At 35.8% G+C, this 20,695-nt stretch overlaps 4 protein-coding genes across 7 annotated transcripts; all 4 read right to left on the bottom strand.

Moving 5' to 3' along the window:
* Positions 1-124: 124 nt before the first annotated feature.
* Positions 125-5,554, bottom strand: UCH2 (Peptidase C12, ubiquitin carboxyl-terminal hydrolase 1). The gene is made up of 6 exons (XM_059576754.2): positions 5,440-5,554; positions 3,919-3,965; positions 2,538-2,584; positions 1,381-1,427; positions 1,157-1,259; positions 125-1,070 (listed from the first exon to the last, which is right to left on the bottom strand). The coding sequence occupies exons 2-6, from the start codon at positions 3,947-3,949 to the stop codon at positions 294-296; spliced, it is 1,005 nt and encodes a 334-aa protein (XP_059432737.1). The 5' UTR covers positions 3,950-3,965; positions 5,440-5,554; the 3' UTR covers positions 125-293.
* A 3,074-nt stretch (positions 5,555-8,628) lies between these two features.
* LOC148583211 (uncharacterized) lies at positions 8,629-9,523 on the bottom strand. Its single transcript, XM_088511489.1, has one exon. The coding sequence runs from the start codon at positions 9,507-9,509 to the stop codon at positions 8,631-8,633; it is 879 nt and encodes a 292-aa protein (XP_088367615.1). The 5' UTR covers positions 9,510-9,523; the 3' UTR covers positions 8,629-8,630.
* A 2,224-nt stretch (positions 9,524-11,747) lies between these two features.
* Positions 11,748-12,695, bottom strand: PSBW (photosystem II reaction center W). Its single transcript, XM_059576872.2, has 2 exons — positions 12,503-12,695; positions 11,748-12,216 (listed from the first exon to the last, which is right to left on the bottom strand). The coding sequence occupies exons 1-2, from the start codon at positions 12,597-12,599 to the stop codon at positions 11,906-11,908; spliced, it is 408 nt and encodes a 135-aa protein (XP_059432855.1). The 5' UTR covers positions 12,600-12,695; the 3' UTR covers positions 11,748-11,905.
* Positions 12,696-14,373: 1,678 nt separating this feature from the next.
* LOC132166023 (putative galacturonosyltransferase 6) lies at positions 14,374-19,637 on the bottom strand. 4 transcript variants are annotated; one of them, XM_059576763.2, is made up of 9 exons: positions 19,221-19,637; positions 19,042-19,076; positions 18,662-18,706; positions 18,397-18,544; positions 18,215-18,285; positions 17,027-17,343; positions 16,442-16,799; positions 15,782-16,303; positions 14,374-14,985 (listed from the first exon to the last, which is right to left on the bottom strand). In XM_059576763.2, exons 1-9 carry the CDS (start codon positions 19,330-19,332, stop codon positions 14,710-14,712), a joined length of 1,884 nt encoding a protein of 627 aa, XP_059432746.2. In that variant the 5' UTR covers positions 19,333-19,637; the 3' UTR covers positions 14,374-14,709. The 4 variants fall into 4 exon arrangements, with proteins under 4 accessions (XP_059432746.2, XP_059432745.2, XP_059432747.2 ...); XM_059576762.2 differs by having other exon boundaries at positions 18,215-18,291; positions 19,221-19,636; XM_059576764.2 differs by having other exon boundaries at positions 18,215-18,291; positions 19,042-19,071; positions 19,221-19,317.
* Positions 19,638-20,695: the final 1,058 nt, after the last annotated feature.

Genomic DNA, 20,695 nt, shown 5'->3' with positions numbered 1-20,695 from the left:
ATTATCGACAAAAATACCTTTAATAAAATAAACACAACTGATTGGCAGGCATAAATTTGTTTGCCATTTCCACGAGCACTGATCAACCTATAAAGTCCACAATGCAATTTATACCTAAAGAAAATAAGTAAATTTGGGGAGTAGGTTTACCTCAAAAATAAATTCATACGTCTTAAGAAAAGCAGGGGGAAAATTAAAAGATGAAAAACAAGTGTTGACCACAAAACCCTAGTGATGTTTTAAACTCAGAATAGATCCATAAAATTAGCGTTACAATTAACAAGAAATACGCTTCACCTAGAGCTACTTGTTTTCTGCTTGGCCTTCTCAATAAGGGGCTTTAACTGCTTCTTTTCAGCAAGAATCTTGAGGAAGTTGAACAAAAAAGGTATGTAATTGTGTTTCCTACGGATATTTTCTGTTCTCCATTTCTTGAACTTTTCCTCCTCCACTAAAATCTTCTCAGTAGCAGCTTCTATTCCAGCATTCACTTCTGAAAGAGATTTGTTCAGGACTTCAACATTACCATTGCCCACTGGTCTCTCCGGCTGTAAGGCAGCCAGTTGCTGCAAGATACGCTCCCTCCTCTTCTGGAGCTCCTTGAGTTCTGCAGTATAAATCTCTTTCCTGTTCTTGATGACTGCCATGAGATTGAATCTTATCTCGCTCTGGCAGTACCTTTCAATGCGTTCCTGGATCACTGGTTGCACCATCGACAGCCAATCCATATCACCTTGGCCACCAGAGTACTGACCAAGGCTGATGGGTCCTTCCTTTAATCCGTCAAGCTCATACAATATTCCATCAACAGGTAAATAGCTAATAAAATGGTACACGTCATCGTCCTTGCCTGCAGCCTTTTGCTCCTCTTGGACAAAAGGCTCAGGCCTCGCGAAACTATTATGAGCTGTGCGTATGGCTTCACTATTATTGATAGCCAAACCTTTGAGTTCAGGTGGAAAGTTCCTAGTGAATTCTTTCAACTTTGACAACTCCGGGCCAACGTCAATATCTGGACAGTTCATGAGGATAGACAAGATTGCTTGCGTTGCACAAGCATTATTGATAACCTATGAGTGATCAAAAGAAATGACTATAAGAGAAACAGAAAACTTGTAATTTGCTGTGGACAAAACTGAATCCCATGGAAACTGACCTGGCTTGCAAAAAACAAGTTGGGGTTTGGATCTTTGATTACAACACGGTCGTCCTTTTCTCCTGGACGCCATTTGAAAAGGAAAATCAATCCATATACAGGCCTGTAATTTGAAGGAAAAAAAAACACCAAAAAGAAAGAGCAATGACTTTAGCATATATATTACAGCTAATATGTGTGTCTGCAAAGTGATAAAAAATAAAAGGGCAACAAAACGGTAGAACCTAAGATTGTTAAGAGAATCAAGGTCCAACGAATACAACTCCTCCACCTGAGAAAACAGATCAAGGCGTGGTAATTGAGTACAACGATACGGCTAACAGGAGGAAAAAATCCGGGTTGAAATTGTAAAAAATAGTGCATCAACAGTTAATAAACATGTATTCTAAAATGAAATAATTAGCCTCATTGAAATATGCAATTGGCATTCAAACTGAGTTAATGTCATGCTTCCAACTCGTTGATCAAATACATGATAAATACCTAAATCACAATCAATTTTTTTATTAGTTATTTACAAAGCTAAATAATAAAAAATGACAAAACAGTAATTTTTATATTATTTCTGTATCTTTCTCTCTTTCACCTCTGGTCCTTACTCATCTAACCATGTGTACAACTTTATTGTGTGTACCAATAGCTAGTTGATAGATAAAGAAAAAAACAATTGCATAGACAAGATCTAGAAGCTGTGCATCTAAAAGAAGAAAACTCAGGCATATAAAGAGCTCAGAAACCTATCATGAATGTGAAAACACACAGTTAAACACAAAGTCCTGGATAACTGAAACCAATGGTGCCACAGGATAAAAAGACTTCCGTGGAAGCATAAGTGAAAGGGCAATGAAGCAAAAGGTGATCCATTCACACGTTAACGGATGATACCCCATCAGGAAAAAAGTTCAATTCCTAATAGAAAGGGCCTCACTGAAAAGGTGCCTAAGAATAAGATGGCACAGCTCAGATTTATTTTGACCATTGGGTTTGGAATGGTGGACACCACATACAAAAAACAAGTTTTCATAATCTAGTCCCTACTTTCAGACACAAAACTCCCCACAAAATCTTGAATCATCCATTGCCTAGAAATTTTTTTTGAACTCCATCAAATATCGCACCCCCAAGGCCAACATTTTTCTTTTTATTAAAACAAATTTCACTGCATACTGCTAGGTTATATAAACTTCTTCTAGCACATACAGCCTCTCCATATTTTCGTTGTTCAAGCACCTACAATGAAATACTACTCAAAAACAGGTAGTAGGTTGACAGATCAATTTGGACACTCAATGAGATGAGCTTGTCAGGAGACTAGCCACTTTTAATACCACTACACAATTGAGCAATAACCGAAAATGACATATAAATCGAAAACATTTACCTGCACGCCTTTTACTTGCATCTGCTGTATAAGTTCCGTAAAAACACCTGGAATACATGAAAAGGATCTTCAAAACAAGGTTCCCATTCCAAAAAAAGGAGGGTTTTACAAATATCACCCTTAACCTTTAAGTTGAGAGTCAATTGGTAACTATGTTTTTAATTTGAACCATTCACCCCCTGGACTTGCATGTTGTAATAAATCAAACCTTCTTCTAAGATAATTTTCAATCAAATCCTAATGGGGTTAACATGCGACATCAAAAATAACTCCTGTTCATGTAAAAACTATAAAAGGTCCATAAAGAAAAAAAGAAACAAGAAAATAAAAGATAGCTTGAGCATTAAAGAAAATCCTAGAGACCCATCAAATCTACAGCCCAGAGTAGACATGGCTTGAACATTAACAGAAAAGGAAATCATCAAATTATTCTAAAGGGAGTATGTCACATGACAATATGCGATGAAGCGAACAAAACAATGGATTGAAACCATTTTCAATAGATATCTCATTCAAAATAATGCATGTCTTAAGGTTTGGGAACATGTGCCATGACATTATGCAGTTTATAAATGACAAAAATAAAACAATAATGGATTTGAAATTATTTATGAAAGATATCCCATCCAAAATGAATGTCTTAAGGTTTCTTAACCATGCACAAAATCAATTTGGTAGAAACAATACAACACCAAATGTTTGGATTCCCATCAAAGCAACAAGCAAAACTCATCAAATAAAGAGACCAAAGTAGACATGGCTTCAGTAGTATTAAAGGAAAAAGAAATCATCAAACAATTCCTAAGGGAATATGCAGCATGACGCTATGCAGCCTATAAATGAAGAAAATAAAGCAAGAATAGATCGGTGTTATTTATCATAGACTTTTTAACCAGCAAGACTAAGCTTATATTCTGTAACCTAATTTTTTTCACTTGAACAGAATCCTACAAAGCAAAATTTCTTCTACTCTCTTAAAATGAAGGAAAAGAGAGCACCAGGTTTACTTATCCATCTGCAAACTCAATTTGCGGTAAGTATATGACATAGAATATTTGGACATCCATCCAAGCAACAAGAAAATCTTTGAAAAATATAAAGCCAAAAGAGACATGGCTTGAGTATTAAAGGAAAAAAAAAATCATCAAATTATTCTGAAGAAAATATGTAGCATGACATTATGTGGTCTATAAATGAAAATAAAATAAAGAAAGAATGGGTTGGAGCTATTTATCATAGATTTTTAGATTGGAACAATTAAGCTAACTAATTTTGATTCCATATACTAACTAATTTCAATTGAAAAAGAATCTTACAAAAAACAAATTTCATACTAATCTCTAAAATGAAGGAAAAAGGAATGCACAATTCAAAAGCATACCAGGATCAGACTCAATCGTACACCAAGACATGCTGGAAATATATGAGCTGCAACAACAAAATGGATAACATGAACCATTAAAAGAAGTTTAAGCAAATCGATTTCATTATGATTAACAACAAACTTATTCAAGAAAAACTAAGAATTTTCTTTCTCCTCCCCTAAAGCGGGTGTTTCACTTGTATACTTTCTGTATTTGGGTTGCGCCCCTTTGTACTTTCTACTAAGATTGATTTATTATGAAAAAATAAATAAATTAAAACTAAAAAGTAATGTAACACTAGTGCACAAAAGGTAAACAGAAGATTCACAAGAGATTAGAAAAGGTTACAATAGCACATGTAAGGCTTAAAATTACATAGATCCAACTCCATCCCAAACCTCCTAGAAAAATAGCAAAGCAAAACCCCAATTACCCTCATCCAGAGATATCAGAAATAAAGACTGAAAGGTAATGTGATTATCATGTCGCTTTCAGTGAACGTAAAAGGCTAAGATCCAATGCAATTGTGAACAAGGCTAGGATTGTAGGGTTAGAGCAGACAGCCTTTTAAGAGCCCTATACACAGCCTTCTGCCATCTAATAACATGGGTTTCAAACTCGAGTCTTTCTGGCGTCTCTTGAACCTTAATATTCATAATTTTGATTTCCAACTACAACTCCATCTTTGCTACACAGAGATCTAAGCTCCAGGTTCATCCTCTTTTCATATAATATAAAAATATTTTCCTATGGAGAACCCAAAGAAGTATCACGTATCTTCAACCATTTTTAATGCAACACAAAGGGTAAAAAATTCAATGGTAATTAATGATGCCTTTTCAATTAGCCTTGGGAAGAAAAAGTCTTTTAACACCTATTACACATTTAATATATTTTTTTTTTTAAAAAAAAAAAACAATTTATGGAACATTCCCCAGAGGAAAAGAAGTCAAGCTTAAAAATATATTTACTGAGCAAAGGTTGTCTGAGCCCTATGTTCTAACTTTGAACACTACCCATTAAAGTTTATTTTGCATGTGCTTGGAAAGAGACACACAGAGGAGGGCATGGGAAAACCCCAACCACAAAAGAGTAACTATGAGCACTTTTGGAAATAAGGGAAAAATAATTGGCGATAGAGTTACAGGAGCTGGGAAATCAGGGAGGAAAAAGGGAAATTAAATTTGAGAAATTTGTGGGAGAAGGTGAAGGTGAGGACCCGTGGGTGGCGCAATCGGGAAGGGTTGGTTCCGATGTAGAGAGAAAGCGAAAAAACGGTGAGAGGAGGAGGAGGGCATGCTTCCGCTGGAACTCAAAAAATTTTCCTCAATATGCAGAACTATGATCATGGAATGTTGAAATTCTATCAAAATATCAGAACTTGATGACCAATACAGTTTGGCCATTCCATAATAGATATGGACCAGCATCGAATTAGGCTTTTGACAATCAAAAATTAAAAAGAAAAACATCTGAGGTATCAATCAAAAACGAAGATGGAAAATTAAATTATAAAAAGTAGACAAACTAGAGAGAACCTGTGAGAGTATCGAAGAAGGAGGCAGAGGAGAAGGAGAGGGGATGTTGCGAATGCGGAGTGTGTCCAGAGAGAGTTGCAGAGTCTTTGACGAGTTTTGAAACCACAGGATTTGGGGACAGAGTTTGCTCCGGATACAAATATATCTTAAATCGTGGGCCGAATAGGAGATATGGAATCGGAGGCCCAAAATCCGATTACACTAACCAACAAATTCAATGGAAGGAAAAATACGTTTGCACTTTTAAAGATTTAAAAAGCTTAAAAATGAAATTTATCGCAACTTTTTTATATATATATATATATATATATATAATTCAAATGACATACTTTTTTTAAAAAAATAAAATAAAATACTTGTAGCGTTTTCTCTTTCCAAAATGGAAAAATTTGTATTGTGTTTATATTGTAATGTGTTTTATTTTATTTATTTGCTTGGAAATAATATTTTTTTAAAAGGATAGATACACCCTATGAGGCAACATTGAATCATTGATAGCGATGTTAAAAAAATATAACCTATAGCTAAATACTATTGACTTGTAAGTCAAAACGTTTCTAAATTCTAAAAGATTTTTTGCATTGAACATAAAGCTCTTCAGATTTGTCATTTAGCAAACAACAATCCCAATATATAAGGGGCTTATAAAAATGCCGGATCCATACAAATTGGTTCTGGCCCAATCTCTCTCTCTCTTTTTTTTTTTTTTTTTTTTTTTTTTTTAATTAATCTCAAAAATTTTAATTAGTGTAAAAAAGTACAAATTGGTTCTGGAGTTTTTGCATGTGCTTATAAAAATGCCGAATCCGTACAACTAACTACGGAACTACCTGCAGCTGGTCCAACTAATTACAGATGGAACCAACAAATTCTACTAATTGGATAATATTAATCTTTGGCCTGCCTATGCAAGAGAGCATTACATTGTGAAAACATAAAGAAAAACTAAAAATTATGATTGTAGTGAATAGTTGCTTGAAGTTTTTGTTTTTTTGGCATTTTAAGAAGATAATAACTTTTATAAAGTCTTGATATAAATCATAGTCTTTGTACCCTCCAATAAGAGGACGACACATCAACATAGAATACTATAACAAAAATATGCATAAACACCTTTTTTTTGACAGTTCTCCATTCACAATCAAACAAAACGGATCCAATTGAAGATTTGTCACCACAAGATGCCCTTAGCCATTTTTTGTTATTAATACTGTCAATGAATTTGTCCGGATGAAGAAATTTTTTTGTTAAGCATGAAATTTGTCCATTTTGCAAAATGTTTTTTCATCCCAATGAAGAAATAAGCATGAACAACTGAGATGGTGGCATGTAACTAGAGCAATCATCCACTATAATTTTCAGCCAGCTACCTTATGCATGTTAAGAACTTCCCTGGAATGCAACTACAAGTTCTGAATCCAATCCAACAGCAAGATTGCATTTTGATTGGTAAGTGGTGCAGAAACAACAAGAAAATCAGCATTAGGAGGAGATATATAAGGGATATTAGAAGCTGCAACATGAGTTTTAAAGAACTATCCGTAAGAGAGGGAGAGGTAGCACAACAGAGAAAAAATTTCTCTGTTGCCGCCGGTGAGAGAGAAAGAGGGGAGCACCGGAGCTCTCTTATTCGGCGTTGCCAAAAATGCCCTTCTACACCACCCCGTCAGACTATGAATATACCTATAAATATCATCATAAAGCATTAATTTACTCCAATATCTCACTAATGCTAAACGCAAAACCCCAAAATGCCGAAATCCAATATATAAGAATGATGAATATTTGCATCATTCACCCGATACTTGTAGTATTACAGTTCTATTTAATAGTTGCAAGTCATGTAAAAATAGTCTTTATAGTCATTCAATTTTACCAAGTACGTCAAAATAAGAACTGAATGATTAAAATTTAAACACATGATTGTTGTTTTAAATGTTATAATTTATTTTTAATAACCATGTATTCATATACATGCACACCTTCTGGTAGATCAACACAACTTTAAAATATCAATTTTTTATTAGGAGAAAAAAGGAGTAAATTTTACCAATAGATAAAATCATCATATAAGTACCCTAATAGAGACCATTTCTTCAAGAACTTTAATGGAGACCTCTTGATGCTTCCAATCACTATTTCTATTCCTAAAGAAATCAACTGAGTAGGGGCGAGCCATAAGAGGATATGATAGAAACTCTCCTGCAACCCAACTAGCCCATAATTAATTCATTGATCAATATTATCAATAGTATTAGAATTGTAGTATTGTCACTACTTTTATGGGAGCACATTATACTTGTAATAGTATTTTTGGAAATGCTCTGCTGTTTCATTTGAACTTTTAGTTTTCAGATTTTCATACTCTGCTGCTTCTCTGTTAATTAAGGGAAGACGTGGATGAAGAAGAAGTTGATGGAAGAAGGGGCGGCTGAGAATTGAAGATAAAGTGTTAAAGGAAGAGTATTACCCCTAAAGCAGGACTCTACTCCTAAAGTAGGATTCTTTAGATAAGGGATGGAAGTCTTGCTCCTAAAGTAGGATTCTTTAAATAAGCTTTTAGACTCTTACTCCTAAAGCAAGAGCCCTAGTAGAAATAAGTAGAACTTTGTCTCACATGGGTTACGTCTAAACTTAACCATCCATGTGTATATAAGCTCTTAGACATATTTTCCTTGTAAGCCGGTTTTTAAGGGTGAGCTTTACCCGAGATTTGTATCATTCTCACTATTTGGTGGTTGCATTTTGATTAGTATGTATACAGGTATGAATCTGATTGGTGGATCTCTGAGTTGCCAAAGATGTAACATTTTGAAGTCTAGATTGCTTTAGAATTTAGGTAGAAGCAATTTTCATAAATATGATGGCGTTTTAAAATAGGATGAAGTGGTAGATTTTTACTTGTTCACTAGCTGCAGATGAAATTTCTGAGAGGATGGTGCCATCTGGAAATGCTGGAGCCTGGAAGGGTTTCTGACAGACTAAAGTTCTTGGAAAGTTTCAGTTTTTTTGCAATGTTCTTTTGGATGCGCATCAGAGAATCAAACTCTGCTAGATGAATTCATAATCATACATATAAATATTTGTAATTGTCAGCAGCCAAAACCTTTAAAATCATCATAGAATCAACCACATTAAAGGCTCAGTTGTGGCTGATACAACATTTGCCCGGCCACTAAGATTCTGAAATCTTAAGGTTTACATGCATAATAAAACACAGCATTCATGATAGTGTCAAAAACAAGCACAGATGAATACATGGAAACCAACAGAGGCCCTTCCCATAGGCTGATTCCATTGCACATCCTAAACTCAAACAAACACTCAACTAGTCTAAGACCCATGTTGCTCAACAAAGCCATAACTAAAGCTGTTTGTCGCCTTCCTTCTATGATGAGATTTCTGGCTTTTGATAATGAATCAAACCCAGAACACCCTCCCTCCAATACAGACAAAACTCTTGCCAGGTTCCCCACAACCATAACATGTGCAAATGCCACACAAAAGGGTACTCCTAGACATCCTAGGACACCCCAAAGTCCCAACATTTTGGAACATACACCACATGCAAATAGTATCTTTGGTGCTATTGCCAAACTGGCGACCAGAAGTACAAAAAGGCTGAGTAGAATAATGAACTCACAAAAACTAGTGTGGAGAAGCTTGATCCAAGCAGACCCACTTCTCATAAATAGCCTTCTTCCATCAAGGTTTATTCCCTTGTAACTGTCTGAGACTGCTTGAACAATGGCAGCTCTTCCAAGGAGAGAGAAGGTGATGGATGAAGGAAAACATATGATGATGTGAACAATGCTTTTGGAGAGAAGTTTGGGCAGGGGGTGTCCAAGTAAGTGATCTGGGAATTTAATTGTAGAGGCTGGTATTTGGGGAAAACGATGAATGAGGAAGTGGGAGATGAAGAGAGAGATGGGGAGAGGTGAAAAAAGGAAGATGGAAATTGAATGGAAATGGGTTGAATGAAGAAATACCAGTCTGATAGATTCCCTGAAAATATGTGCTGTGTTCATTAGATCGGCCGATTGAAGGAGGGCTTGTGCAGTTCTTGGCATGCTGTGTGGAAGAGTGTCTGATGGAAATGATTTAGAGCATGAGACTCTGTAGCTGGGGATCTCTTAGATATAAGAGGAGGAGTCATGGTTAAGATTAACATAATAACAACAACTTAGGTTGCTTGTGTCTTAATATTTCATGATTGCAGAGGTTCGTTTAAGGGGTTTTATATTATAGTCTAAAAGTCCATGGAGTGGTGTTTGGGGCTTTGGACTATATTTTAAAGCAACCAATCATAAGGCATGGACAATTATGTAATAAGTTTGATATTTTTAGAAGAGATCTAATACTAACACAGGGGATTTATATCCCGTGCAACGAGCTTCATATGAGAGGTCGTTCGAGTTCTATTTGTTCAAACTGTCCAAACACCTGTTCGAATAAAAAGGGACTCAGGTGCCCTCTCACTTAATATGTGAGGAGTAGTTTCATTGCATTTGATCCCCATCCCTAATATAGAATACCCAAGGCTAGAGAATTACATTGCATTGCCCGTGTTACTAATTGATAGTGACTGGAACTGTGAGGCAGATTATGATACTTCTGTTTGCATAGTTCTAAGACATTGTCAATTGATAAACAGTTTGCTACTCTTGGAACCTTTTAGGCTCTATTATTGGTACCTACTTAGCTATGATTTATTTCTTTTGAAAATATGGAGAGAATGGGCAAGAAAGAAATGATTGTGGTTTGGCTGGTTTGAGGGTAGTTAAGCTTTTTATTATTATTATTTGAGGGTAATTTGAGCTAAATGCAAGGTTTCATGATTTCCTTGAATGATACATCATGATTTTGCCTTCTCTAATGAGCTCTTTTCTGGGGAGAGCTACTGTGTGGATGAAATAATGTGTGTGTGTGTGTGTGAGAGAGAGAGAGAGAGAGAGAGAGAGAAAGAAAAGAAGAAGAAGAAGATGATGATGATTAATGTCAACTGGGATTCAATATTTATCCACTATCAGTAAGAAAAGTATAGTAATATGTACAACTGCGCATGAGCAATTAAAGAAACAAAGGAAAATACTTTAACGGGAAATGTGCACGTGGGATCAGATAATTATGCCATTTTATATATCTCTAGTGGTCTAATGGGGAAAAAAGGATGAAAAAACATAAGATGAGGCAAAATTGTGGGTAGAAGAAAAGAAACACTCTATTGCTGCCAATAGCTTAGACTTAACCAAACTACCCTTTCATTTCATTTTCACTGTCACTCTCAATAGCCTTTCTACTGTATTGCTGCCAATAGATAATTCCCTCCTTGAGTGAAGGAGCTATCCTTCTGCACTAAAATCTCCTTTTCCTTCATCTGCTTGATCATCTTTCTCAACAAGTCAGTGATTAAATCTTCAATTTTTCTCAACATGTATTCATAAATGTCTGAAACCCAGGACTCTGTGATATCTGTTTCAAGAATTGCAAGTACACATCTGTCAAGAGATCCATTGCATACTTGATACTGCTTCCACCTCATCACTTGAAAAACTCCCTGAGGAGCTCATTTTCAAGTCCATCAATTTAATGGGGAAACGCGACAAAGATATTCAGGACACATGTGAGTTCATAACACAATCAGTGATCAAGATCTTATTGAATATCCTGCAAATTTGGAAACCCATCTTGGATGAAAATCAGTCCTTCATTTGTTATTAGTCACTAGGCGACACTATTATTCTACCACTATCTCGCTACATTGACATTGCTACGTTAGGAGAGTGTAATAGTGGTGTATTATACATCATTATTTTTAGGATATTACAGCTTTTACTACAAAGCTTTTTACAAATTGATGTGACAGTTTACATTTGGTAAAATAATTAAGAGTATATAGTTGACAAGTCAATAACTAATTGCTTAAATTAACAGTTCATTATTTTTCTTTTTGCTTATTACATTCATCATAGACCGCATCCGTTTGTAAAAAAACCTATGATAGAAGTTATAACATCCCTATCAGCACTTCTCCATTAGACATCTATATATCTCCTTCACCGGCTCAATTTGAATCATATGCTTTGAAAAGGCAAGTAGATTTCAATTTCTCCCATGGTTGATTTATTGAATAATGCTATACACCACATTTTTATCCTACTTTACTAATGTGGCACTATCAATTAGTTCTTGAATTTTTTTTTTTTTTTAAAAAAAGAAACAAAGACCGATTGATCGTGCCACATCAATAAAGTAGAATAAAAGTGCAGTGTATAGCATTTCTCTAGTTCATTTTGATGTCATTAAGATAAAGCATTAAGCATGGAGTATTATTGAAGTTAAATAAGAGGAAATGAATACTTAAGAAACAAGTAGGTACACACATTGGAAACATAGAAGGTAGGTTTACTACAACAGAGGAAGCGCCAAACTCTTGGCTTTTTCTACAATCCCTTCCACATGTGGCTTAGAGGGACAATCCTGACTCCTCATCCTCTTCAAGAGAAGATGTGTAAATAAAATAGAGTGCCCAGATCAATCCAAACACACCAAACAGGATCCACCCAAGAAGGTTGTTGCTCAAACCAAAGGGAAGACCTGTCCCTTCAGTGCTCAGTCTGTCGTCCACCAGAGCCATGGCCGGGCTTGACACGGTTGCCGCGCAGGCCGCCGCAATCAGTGATGCACCCATGCCCATCTTTTTCTCACTTTCCTGCACAGAAGGCTTCCCCTCCATGGAGCATCTCACTTTTCCCACCTTTGCCATTGCTGGCAACCCTGAAACCATACCATATTTTGCAAGTCATGAAAAGAAAAAGGTAAATCATTTCGGATTCCGCTTGGGATCCGTTTCCGTTGAAATTAAGATACGTGTTGATGGAACTAGAACTAGACCCAAGCCATACCTCATGCTTCATTCCTTACAAAATACACACACAAAAGATGATGAAAAATACTATTTAGTAGACCGTTAAACAACAACTATTATACAACTCAAATAACATGACGATGAAAATCACCCATTGAAATAGCATGAAGTACAGTAGAAGTGAGAAAGTCTTACCAAGAACAGGGGAGGATGAAACCCCAACCAATGGCCTGTGTAAGAGACCTGCGCGGGTGACTGAGGAGGTTGAAGGGAAAGCAGAAATGGTTGCCATCTCTCTTCAGTATTTGGCAGAAAGGTGGAGTGGAAAATGAAATAATTTTGGGCACAACAAATGCTTATGTGACGGCTTGAGTTTATTTCATATGCATTTGGTAAGAATTTACAAAATTATACAATTGCACCACACAAACTTTGGATAGATGCCTAGCCCCTCATTAGATATCCCCTATCCTCGTAAACCCAACCAATTTTCTCCACGTGTCACATAATCCTTTCACAACCACATATTGCTCTCAAAACCCCAATACTTGTTTGAGAATGACAACTTAGGCTTGATTGAGAATGACAAATTAAGGAATTAATAACTAGCCCAAAATTAAGACATGTTGTTTATTCAAAAAAAAAAATAAAATTAAGACATGTTGTGTGTGCGTGTGTTTTTTTTTTCTTAGTATTTACGTTGGATCCCAAATGGGCCAAATCACCCACGTCCGACTAATTATTTTAGCAAAAAATTTCACCAGCATATATATATATATATATATATATATATATATATATATATTCGGTTGTTGTCTTTTGTTCTCTTCTCTCACTTCTTTTTCTCCTCCTTTGCACGAATTTTTTAAATATGACCATTTAAAAAAAAGCAAAATTTAAAAAATATTACCAATTGGTCGGGTTCTGGAGGCTTCTCTCTGGTCTGCCCATTCGAAAACAAAGAGTTGATCTATAAAGAAAGCCTTTAATGAAATCAGGCTTGAATGAAACACTCGTTTCAATTGTCTTCTTCGTGAGTTGTCTTAACCTAATCTTTGCAACTAAATCTAATCCTCTAAATTTAAAACCAAGAAGAAGACAGAAACAATGAATCGGGAATGGGAAGCAAAGTGAGTATGTTCAAAGTCTTCCTAAAATATACATTCTTAGCGTAGACAGCTTTACTTCTAAACTTTCAAACGTTGACTCGTCAACTGACTCCTCTTTTTCTCTCTTTCTCTCTGTGTCTATCTTAGTCTCGCTGGCCCACTGGGTATGGGGGCAACAATAGAAATTGCATACCTTGAAGCATTTGAGTTTCATTGTTGAATTGTTTTTGCCAATCCAGAGAAACTCAACAAGTCTGCCTTGCCAAGTCCTTATGGAGATCCTTTAAGACTTGGTAATTCTTTTTCAATTTAAATTTCATTCTTTTATGGTTAGGATATATAGGACAATAATTCTTTTATGGTTTGTAATTATTTTAGGAAGTCTTTCAACTGGAACCAGTTTCAAAGGATTTCTTAATGTATAGATGAATGACTTTGAACATACTCACTTTACTTTCCATTCCCAATTCATTGTTTCTGTCTTCTTCTTGGTTTCAAATTCAGAGGATTAGATTTAGTTGCAGAAATTAGGTTAAGACTATGACCATTTAAAGAAAAAATTTGATGAATTGGATGTGAATATATTGAATAGAAATTCTTAGCAATTTTTCTATCGAAATTGCTATTGATTCGAATAGTAAATGTAAGTCACTATAGGACCTAGTTGTCCAAGTAGTTCTTGGGCAACCTGCCCCTACTTGAATATGTGAACTCCATAAGAGCTCTCTTTTATTTTGCCATCCAAATTGCCTAATATCCACTTCCCTGTACATTTATTTGCTTAAGATGCTTGCAGGGTCCTATCTTCTTAGTCATTATTTTCCATTTTTGCCCCCAAAACCTGGAACTATGTCTACGATCATGAAAAGGCTTCACCTAATGAAGAAACACACATTCACACAAACATAAGACAATGGTTATAGAGCATGAACACGTTTGGAAAGAGGATATATAATGTGAAAAAATGGGTACCAAAGTAAATCTGTGTATTAGGATTGTAAGGTGTTTGAAATCAAGTAGATCTAGAGTCTGAATTGAATTATGTACATGCAAGAAGTAAACTACCATTACTACATCCCCCAGGGACTCTTTATTTTACTTCAAATATTGCTACTAATGGACTCAACTCCTAGAAGATTGCTGCCGGAAAATTTGGGCCAAAAAAATGAGTTGAACTTTACATGAAGAATCGCTAATAAACAGAAAAAATTGTGTGAAGGCTTGCAGATCCTAGAACAAGAATCAATTAGTGGCACTTATCCAGGTATAACACTCTCGTATGCAGTATTTTGCCTACTCATGGATATTGCACTGTTGCAGATATGGGTGGTCATACTTGACATACTGGCTCCAATAACCCTTATACCTTCCAATCGCAATGTCCAACCATGGCTTCATAACTCCGTCATAGTGTATCACTGCTGCCTGCTCGATGTCACCTCGTCTGACAGCCGAGTCATAACCCAGCCCTAGGACATGCCATCGCCTGTCCAAAGCCATTGTCTTGTCATAGAAGGCAATCCAACCTAGGGGCAGACTCCCAGCCTTCCACAATGGCCTCTCATTACCCTGCAAATTACCACCCATCAAGACATGTGTTAGAATAAGCTTCACATATACATTAATGGAGGTAATGCTATATACTGTTAACCCTCTTATTACTAATAATCATGGTAGTTGTCAGAAACATTAATTAATCAAATCTATTTACAAGTTGCATATTTCAATTTACAAGACTTCCAATATACAAATCAAGTTTTACAGACATTTTTCAGTCCTCCTCGTTAACCTAAGTCCTAAAAGAAACTTTCCGTATACTTTCCTTAAAGAAGGCTGAGCTTTTTTGGTTCATACCTAAACTTCCCGAATAACTTGTACAAGTAAACAAGAAAGTTAGAGTTGTGGCGTTATATTCCTCAAATAATAATCTATTTTTATATGCTAGGAAAGGAAAGGAAGGAAGAGGTAAAAGAAAAAAGATGTTTAAAGATATCATTCAAAGAGGAAACCTACGTGACAGCTTTAATCATGCAAATGAAAGTCCGTATCAAAAAGTAATAGGCCATAAGGGGGTCAACCGTATATAAGTAATTTATATAGCACAAAACCTTGAAATAGAAAACGGTACACAACCCACCCAACTGGCGGTGGGGGTGGGGGAGAATTAATATTAAGAATTTAAGCACAAAGGCCAGAGGAAAAATCTCAATAGAAACTTCCATAAATAAATACGTAGGCAACAAAAATAAACATCTTTCAACAAGACAGCATTGGTAGATGTGTTCCGAATGGACAACAAAGAGAACTTAAATCCACAAACATATAAGCGCACACACAAATGCGAGGACAAACATAAAAGATTTACCAATTGCAAGTATTTATGGTAGGCAGCACTTAAATTTTGTCGTCTCCACTCTCGCAGATCAAACAAATTCATCCCAAATGCCCAAGTGCATGCATTGACATCAAACCTCTTTGCAACAAGTGGGTCTGAAAAGTTGATGAGCAAATCCATCCGACGGGATAGAGCTTCACTTTCATGACAAGTCTCAACTGCTCCATTTACTTTCCCCTTCATATTAATACTCCATAGTTCATTTAGGTCCCTTTGCACCACCACATCATGGTCAAAAAGCACAATCTTATCAAGTGCGGGGAAGACATCTGGAAGATAGAAACGAAGGTGGTTCAGTTCAGAAGTATATCTTGGGTCACCGGAACTTCGCTTCTTCAATGTCGTGCTATACTTGGTGGACAACCATTCAAAATTGTCTATGCACTGGATCTGGATGGTGGCTTTGCCAGGAGGATTCAATAAGAACCACATTGAGATTGCTGGAAGATTGAGAGAATCAGTGACCACATGAAAAACAATTTTCTCCGAGTCCTGCAAATTGTTTGGCAAAAATGAATATCAGGGTTTCTTGCAGCAATTAGACACTGATTCATGTCAGGGAAGCCACTTTAAATAGTTTCATGTGCATGTATTCATGACAACTTATCACGAGAGCCTGAGGCAGTTTACCATAGCAGCGGAGATAGTGGAGTTCACAACAACTGCACAAGCCAGAACATTGTCAGAGAAGACAGCATAATGATATAGCTCTGTGTCTTGCAACTTTTGTTGATTAGGGAGCAGCCTCTCCTCAGGCTGCAGGGCAAAGTAGTCAGCAGTCAGCCGCATAGAAAGGCAGTGAAGGCCTTTTGGGGTCGTCCTTGCAGCAAGGCGAACAAGATTTGTTGCTTGATTCTTCTGCGCCTGAACTAGTTCTTCGGTATTATGAGTCATAGCACGGAGTTTAGTGACCATTTCAGAACAGTCAGGGTAAATGCGGTCAGCTTTCAACAGCGTAGCCTCCATGTATCTCATTTTCTGCAAAGAACTGCAAATTTCACTGCTTTTTAGATCGAAAATAGACTTATTTAAACCCTTCATTCCTAAATCATAACTCCTCATGGTTTTCTTTTTCATAAAGTCTACTGATAGACAATCAGTCGTTACATTCTTATTTACTTATCGGCATTTCAAATTCCCCTTCCATATTCATATTCAATATCAAACATGTTTAATAAATATAAGCAAGGGAATAACATCAGTGGATTTTTATACCTCCTTGACAGTTTTGAATCCTTGGTGGCTTGACCAACCGCTCGTTCCACCTCTCTAATCCGCTGTTTCAACTCTTTCACAAAGTGGGAGTTGCTGCCTGGTGGTGTGAAACTCAGGTACGCTTTGGCTCTAATCACCTGATCTTTCATCTCTGTTACCATCTCATTTGTCACTTTCCGTGAGTTAGAGTGTAGATTCTGATCATGCCAAACTCTTGTTCCGTCTTTCATCTCTGTAATCTTCTCATCGGTTATTCTCTGATGCTGAGAGTGTGCATTATGATCATGTTTTTCAACTGTTGTTTGGTTAGAATGTTCCTGCAACCATACATATATTAGAAACAGAGGCAAAGGGTACTGCCAGTGTTTTGTTCAACTCAATAATAATGAACAGATGCACATGCTTGAATATTACCAAAGCTACATAAATCTAAATTATAAGCATAAGCATATTAGGTCCAAGGATGACTGATCCTCTTAGCACATCTTCATCCTTCAAAATTTGAATACCTAGCCCAGAAGAGAATCAACCCACACGACGTTCACATTACACTCAGAATTTACAAAGCATATTCCTTAACTTTGGAAATTTAAATCTTGTTAGATGTTCTTCTATCTGATACTTTGCATTCTTTTAATTCTAGGAAAAACTAATATCAATGGATATCCATAAGGGTTTTGTAACCAACTTCAGTCAGCCAAATCTAAATTGTCTTCTTTTTTCTTGAAAGTAACCAGCCCATAATACTAATGCCTTATCTAGAATCCCAGACATTATATAAACTTGGTGACATATAAGAGCAGAACAAAAACTTGACCTTATTTTCTGAGCGAAGTTTGACCTTAGTTAAAAGATAAAACTTCTTTTTAGTATCAGGATGATTGACCCAAGTAACAATGGATATCCATGCCAATCATATTGTTTAGTTTGTATACACAGATACTCTACACCTTATTATATAGTGCACAAAGTTGATAAGTAATACCTCTATCTCAAGCATCATGATTCTCTAGGATGAAATTTCTACAATATTATCTTTGGAAATAACAGCAAGGGTTATTCCTTAGTTAAAAGCTTATCATGAGGGGCCTTCCACATAGAAGAATATAGGTGTACATACAACTCCCTTTACTATGATCACAATTACTATCTCCTCTAATAAGCACAAATACTTGTACAAATACATACCTCTTCCTCATCCGTAGATGATATTTCTCTCTGCTGAAACTGCTGAGATTCTGTTCTTTCATGATTAGTTTCTGAAACTTGATATACATGCAAATTAGAATCAGATCCACTGTCAACACAGAGAAAAGCAAAAGCAAAAAAAAAAAAAAAAAAACAGGATACATAGGCCTAGTGATACCAACCATTTCTCTCCAAAATCTCAGTCATGTCTCCGGCATTTTCGGATTCATGAATATCCCGATTCTTATTAGAACTATACCTAGCTATAGAACCCAAATACCTATCTTCATAAACAACTTGTTTCGGCTCTTTCAAATCTTCACCTGATTCCTAAATCAAAAGCCAAACCCAGATCCATATACATAAGTAATAATAGACCAATTCTTCTTTCTTTCTTTTTTATAAAAAAAATAGATCGTTAACGAATAAACTGCAACTTTAAACTACCTGCTTGATGGCGTTAAGTTTTAAAGCAGCATCTGCCCTATATTTCTGCACCAAACAAAACGAAATCTATCTTCAATCTCCATAATAAATCACAACATCCACACTCTACTCAATTGTTAAGAAAGTCTAGAAGCAGAAAGTAAATAAATATATAAATAATTAAATAAAACAAAATTATGAACCTCATATATTTCATAATGTTCATCCAATTAGACTCGGAAGAAATTAAAGCCAAACCAAACACAACACAAATCAGAAATCCAGCTTTCATTTTCTGTCCTTTTCCTCGTTTTCTCAGAAGCCAAACAGAGCATAATGAACATTAAAGTTTTTTATTATAAAAAAAAAAAAAAAAGGATTATGAGATGCAATATACGTACAATATTTGTTAAGTCCTGAACAAATTCTTTCTGTCCTGCAAACAAAAAGTAAGAAAAAAAAAATCACAAATGTCCAGTCAATCAATCACGTACATACATACACGAATTCATCCATACACACGTACAAAAACTCGTGTATTTGAATATATCGCGTGTGTGTGAAAGACGATATAGCATACCGATTGGAGAGACATGTTTGATCCTGTGGGAGAAGAAAACGATGGGAGCGAATACAGTGACAGAGAGCAGAGCGAGGATGAGAATCCTCAGGCACCGACGAATCGGCTTCATCAATAAGACCCGTCGACGATCAAACTCTCTCCCACTCTACTTCTCCAAACACGCATTTCACGGACTTAGATCACACTCGGATTCGACGCTTCCACCACAAGCAACTGAAACAACACCAACAACAACAACCAAAAAAAAACAAAGAATAAAAAGAAAAGGCAAAAGCTAGGGTTTCAAATATCCCTTTTTCGTAGTGTGAGTTTTAAAGAGAGAGAAATAGATGGAGAGGCAACTTCTGCCATGTTCGGCTCTGTTGAGCCGTGAGGCGATCGATGAGGTTTCTTTCTTTCTTTCTTTATTTTTGTTTTTATTTTTATTTTTATTTTATTTCAATTGTTATAGTAATAAAAAGATTTTATATGGAACTTACCGGTTATTTGTAGTAGAATTTATTCTATGTGTGCCGTGTGGGTTTGGATGATAGATGATGGGGGCCTCTTTCGCATATACATTTGGAATGGTCGTTTAGATTTATAGGACGACGACGATAGACGCGTGATGGTGACATGGGGCAGGCAATGGCCGTTGAACACGAAACCTGATGGTGGAGTGGGCCCGATGGTGATGGTCTTATACCCTTATGGCAACTATGCCAACTAGCATTCAGCGGTGCATGTTCCCTTGTTTTTGTTCTTTTTCAACAAAATTCTTTTTTCATTTTATTTAAACCAAAAAAAAAAAAAGCGGTAAATGTTTGGAGATAATTCGTTGGACAACGTGATCGAAGGGAAGCACTAAACACGCTGCAGAAACTCGCATAAACAGATCTCTAGGATACGAGGAAGATACACGTTTTAGTTATTAATTAGGATTACTTTTTTTTTTTTTATTAATATTAGTGTCATATATATTAATAAACAACTCAAACAAAAAATACTTTATAAAAAAAAAAAGGTTTATTAAATCACATATTCGGGTGCAAGAGAAATTGAAAATGATACGACAACTAATTGTGGGACCAAATATTGAAGAAACATGTTACATGTATGCTAAAAGAGTTTAGTATATAGTTTACATGTGCTCTAAAGTCTAAACTTGTACACATTAAAGGGACCGACAGTGTTGCCTAAATTTGTGGCAAAGGTCAACCGGTTCAAACTTTTATATGGATTGTTTCACCACGTTTATCGATTTTAGTGATCAACTAAAACTTAACATCAGAAGTTATCACTAGAACGAGTGAATCTTAAGTTATCTTAACCCAAATTACACCAAGTCAAATCTAAACTGATGGACGCATTAATTATAAAATATAAATTTTGATATTTTTTTTAAAAAAAAATTAAAGAGATTTTTTGGTATATAGTAGCACATCAACATTGTGAGATAAAAATGTGGTAGAAGTGAGATAAGTGAGAAATCG

This window comes from Corylus avellana, chromosome 11 (assembly GCF_965113065.1).
Source record: "Corylus avellana chromosome 11, dhCorAvel1.hap1.2, whole genome shotgun sequence".
Taxonomy (NCBI): domain Eukaryota; kingdom Viridiplantae; phylum Streptophyta; class Magnoliopsida; order Fagales; family Betulaceae; genus Corylus; species Corylus avellana.
Note: the sequence above shows the minus strand (reverse complement) of the source record. Positions and strands in the feature narration are given on the sequence as shown.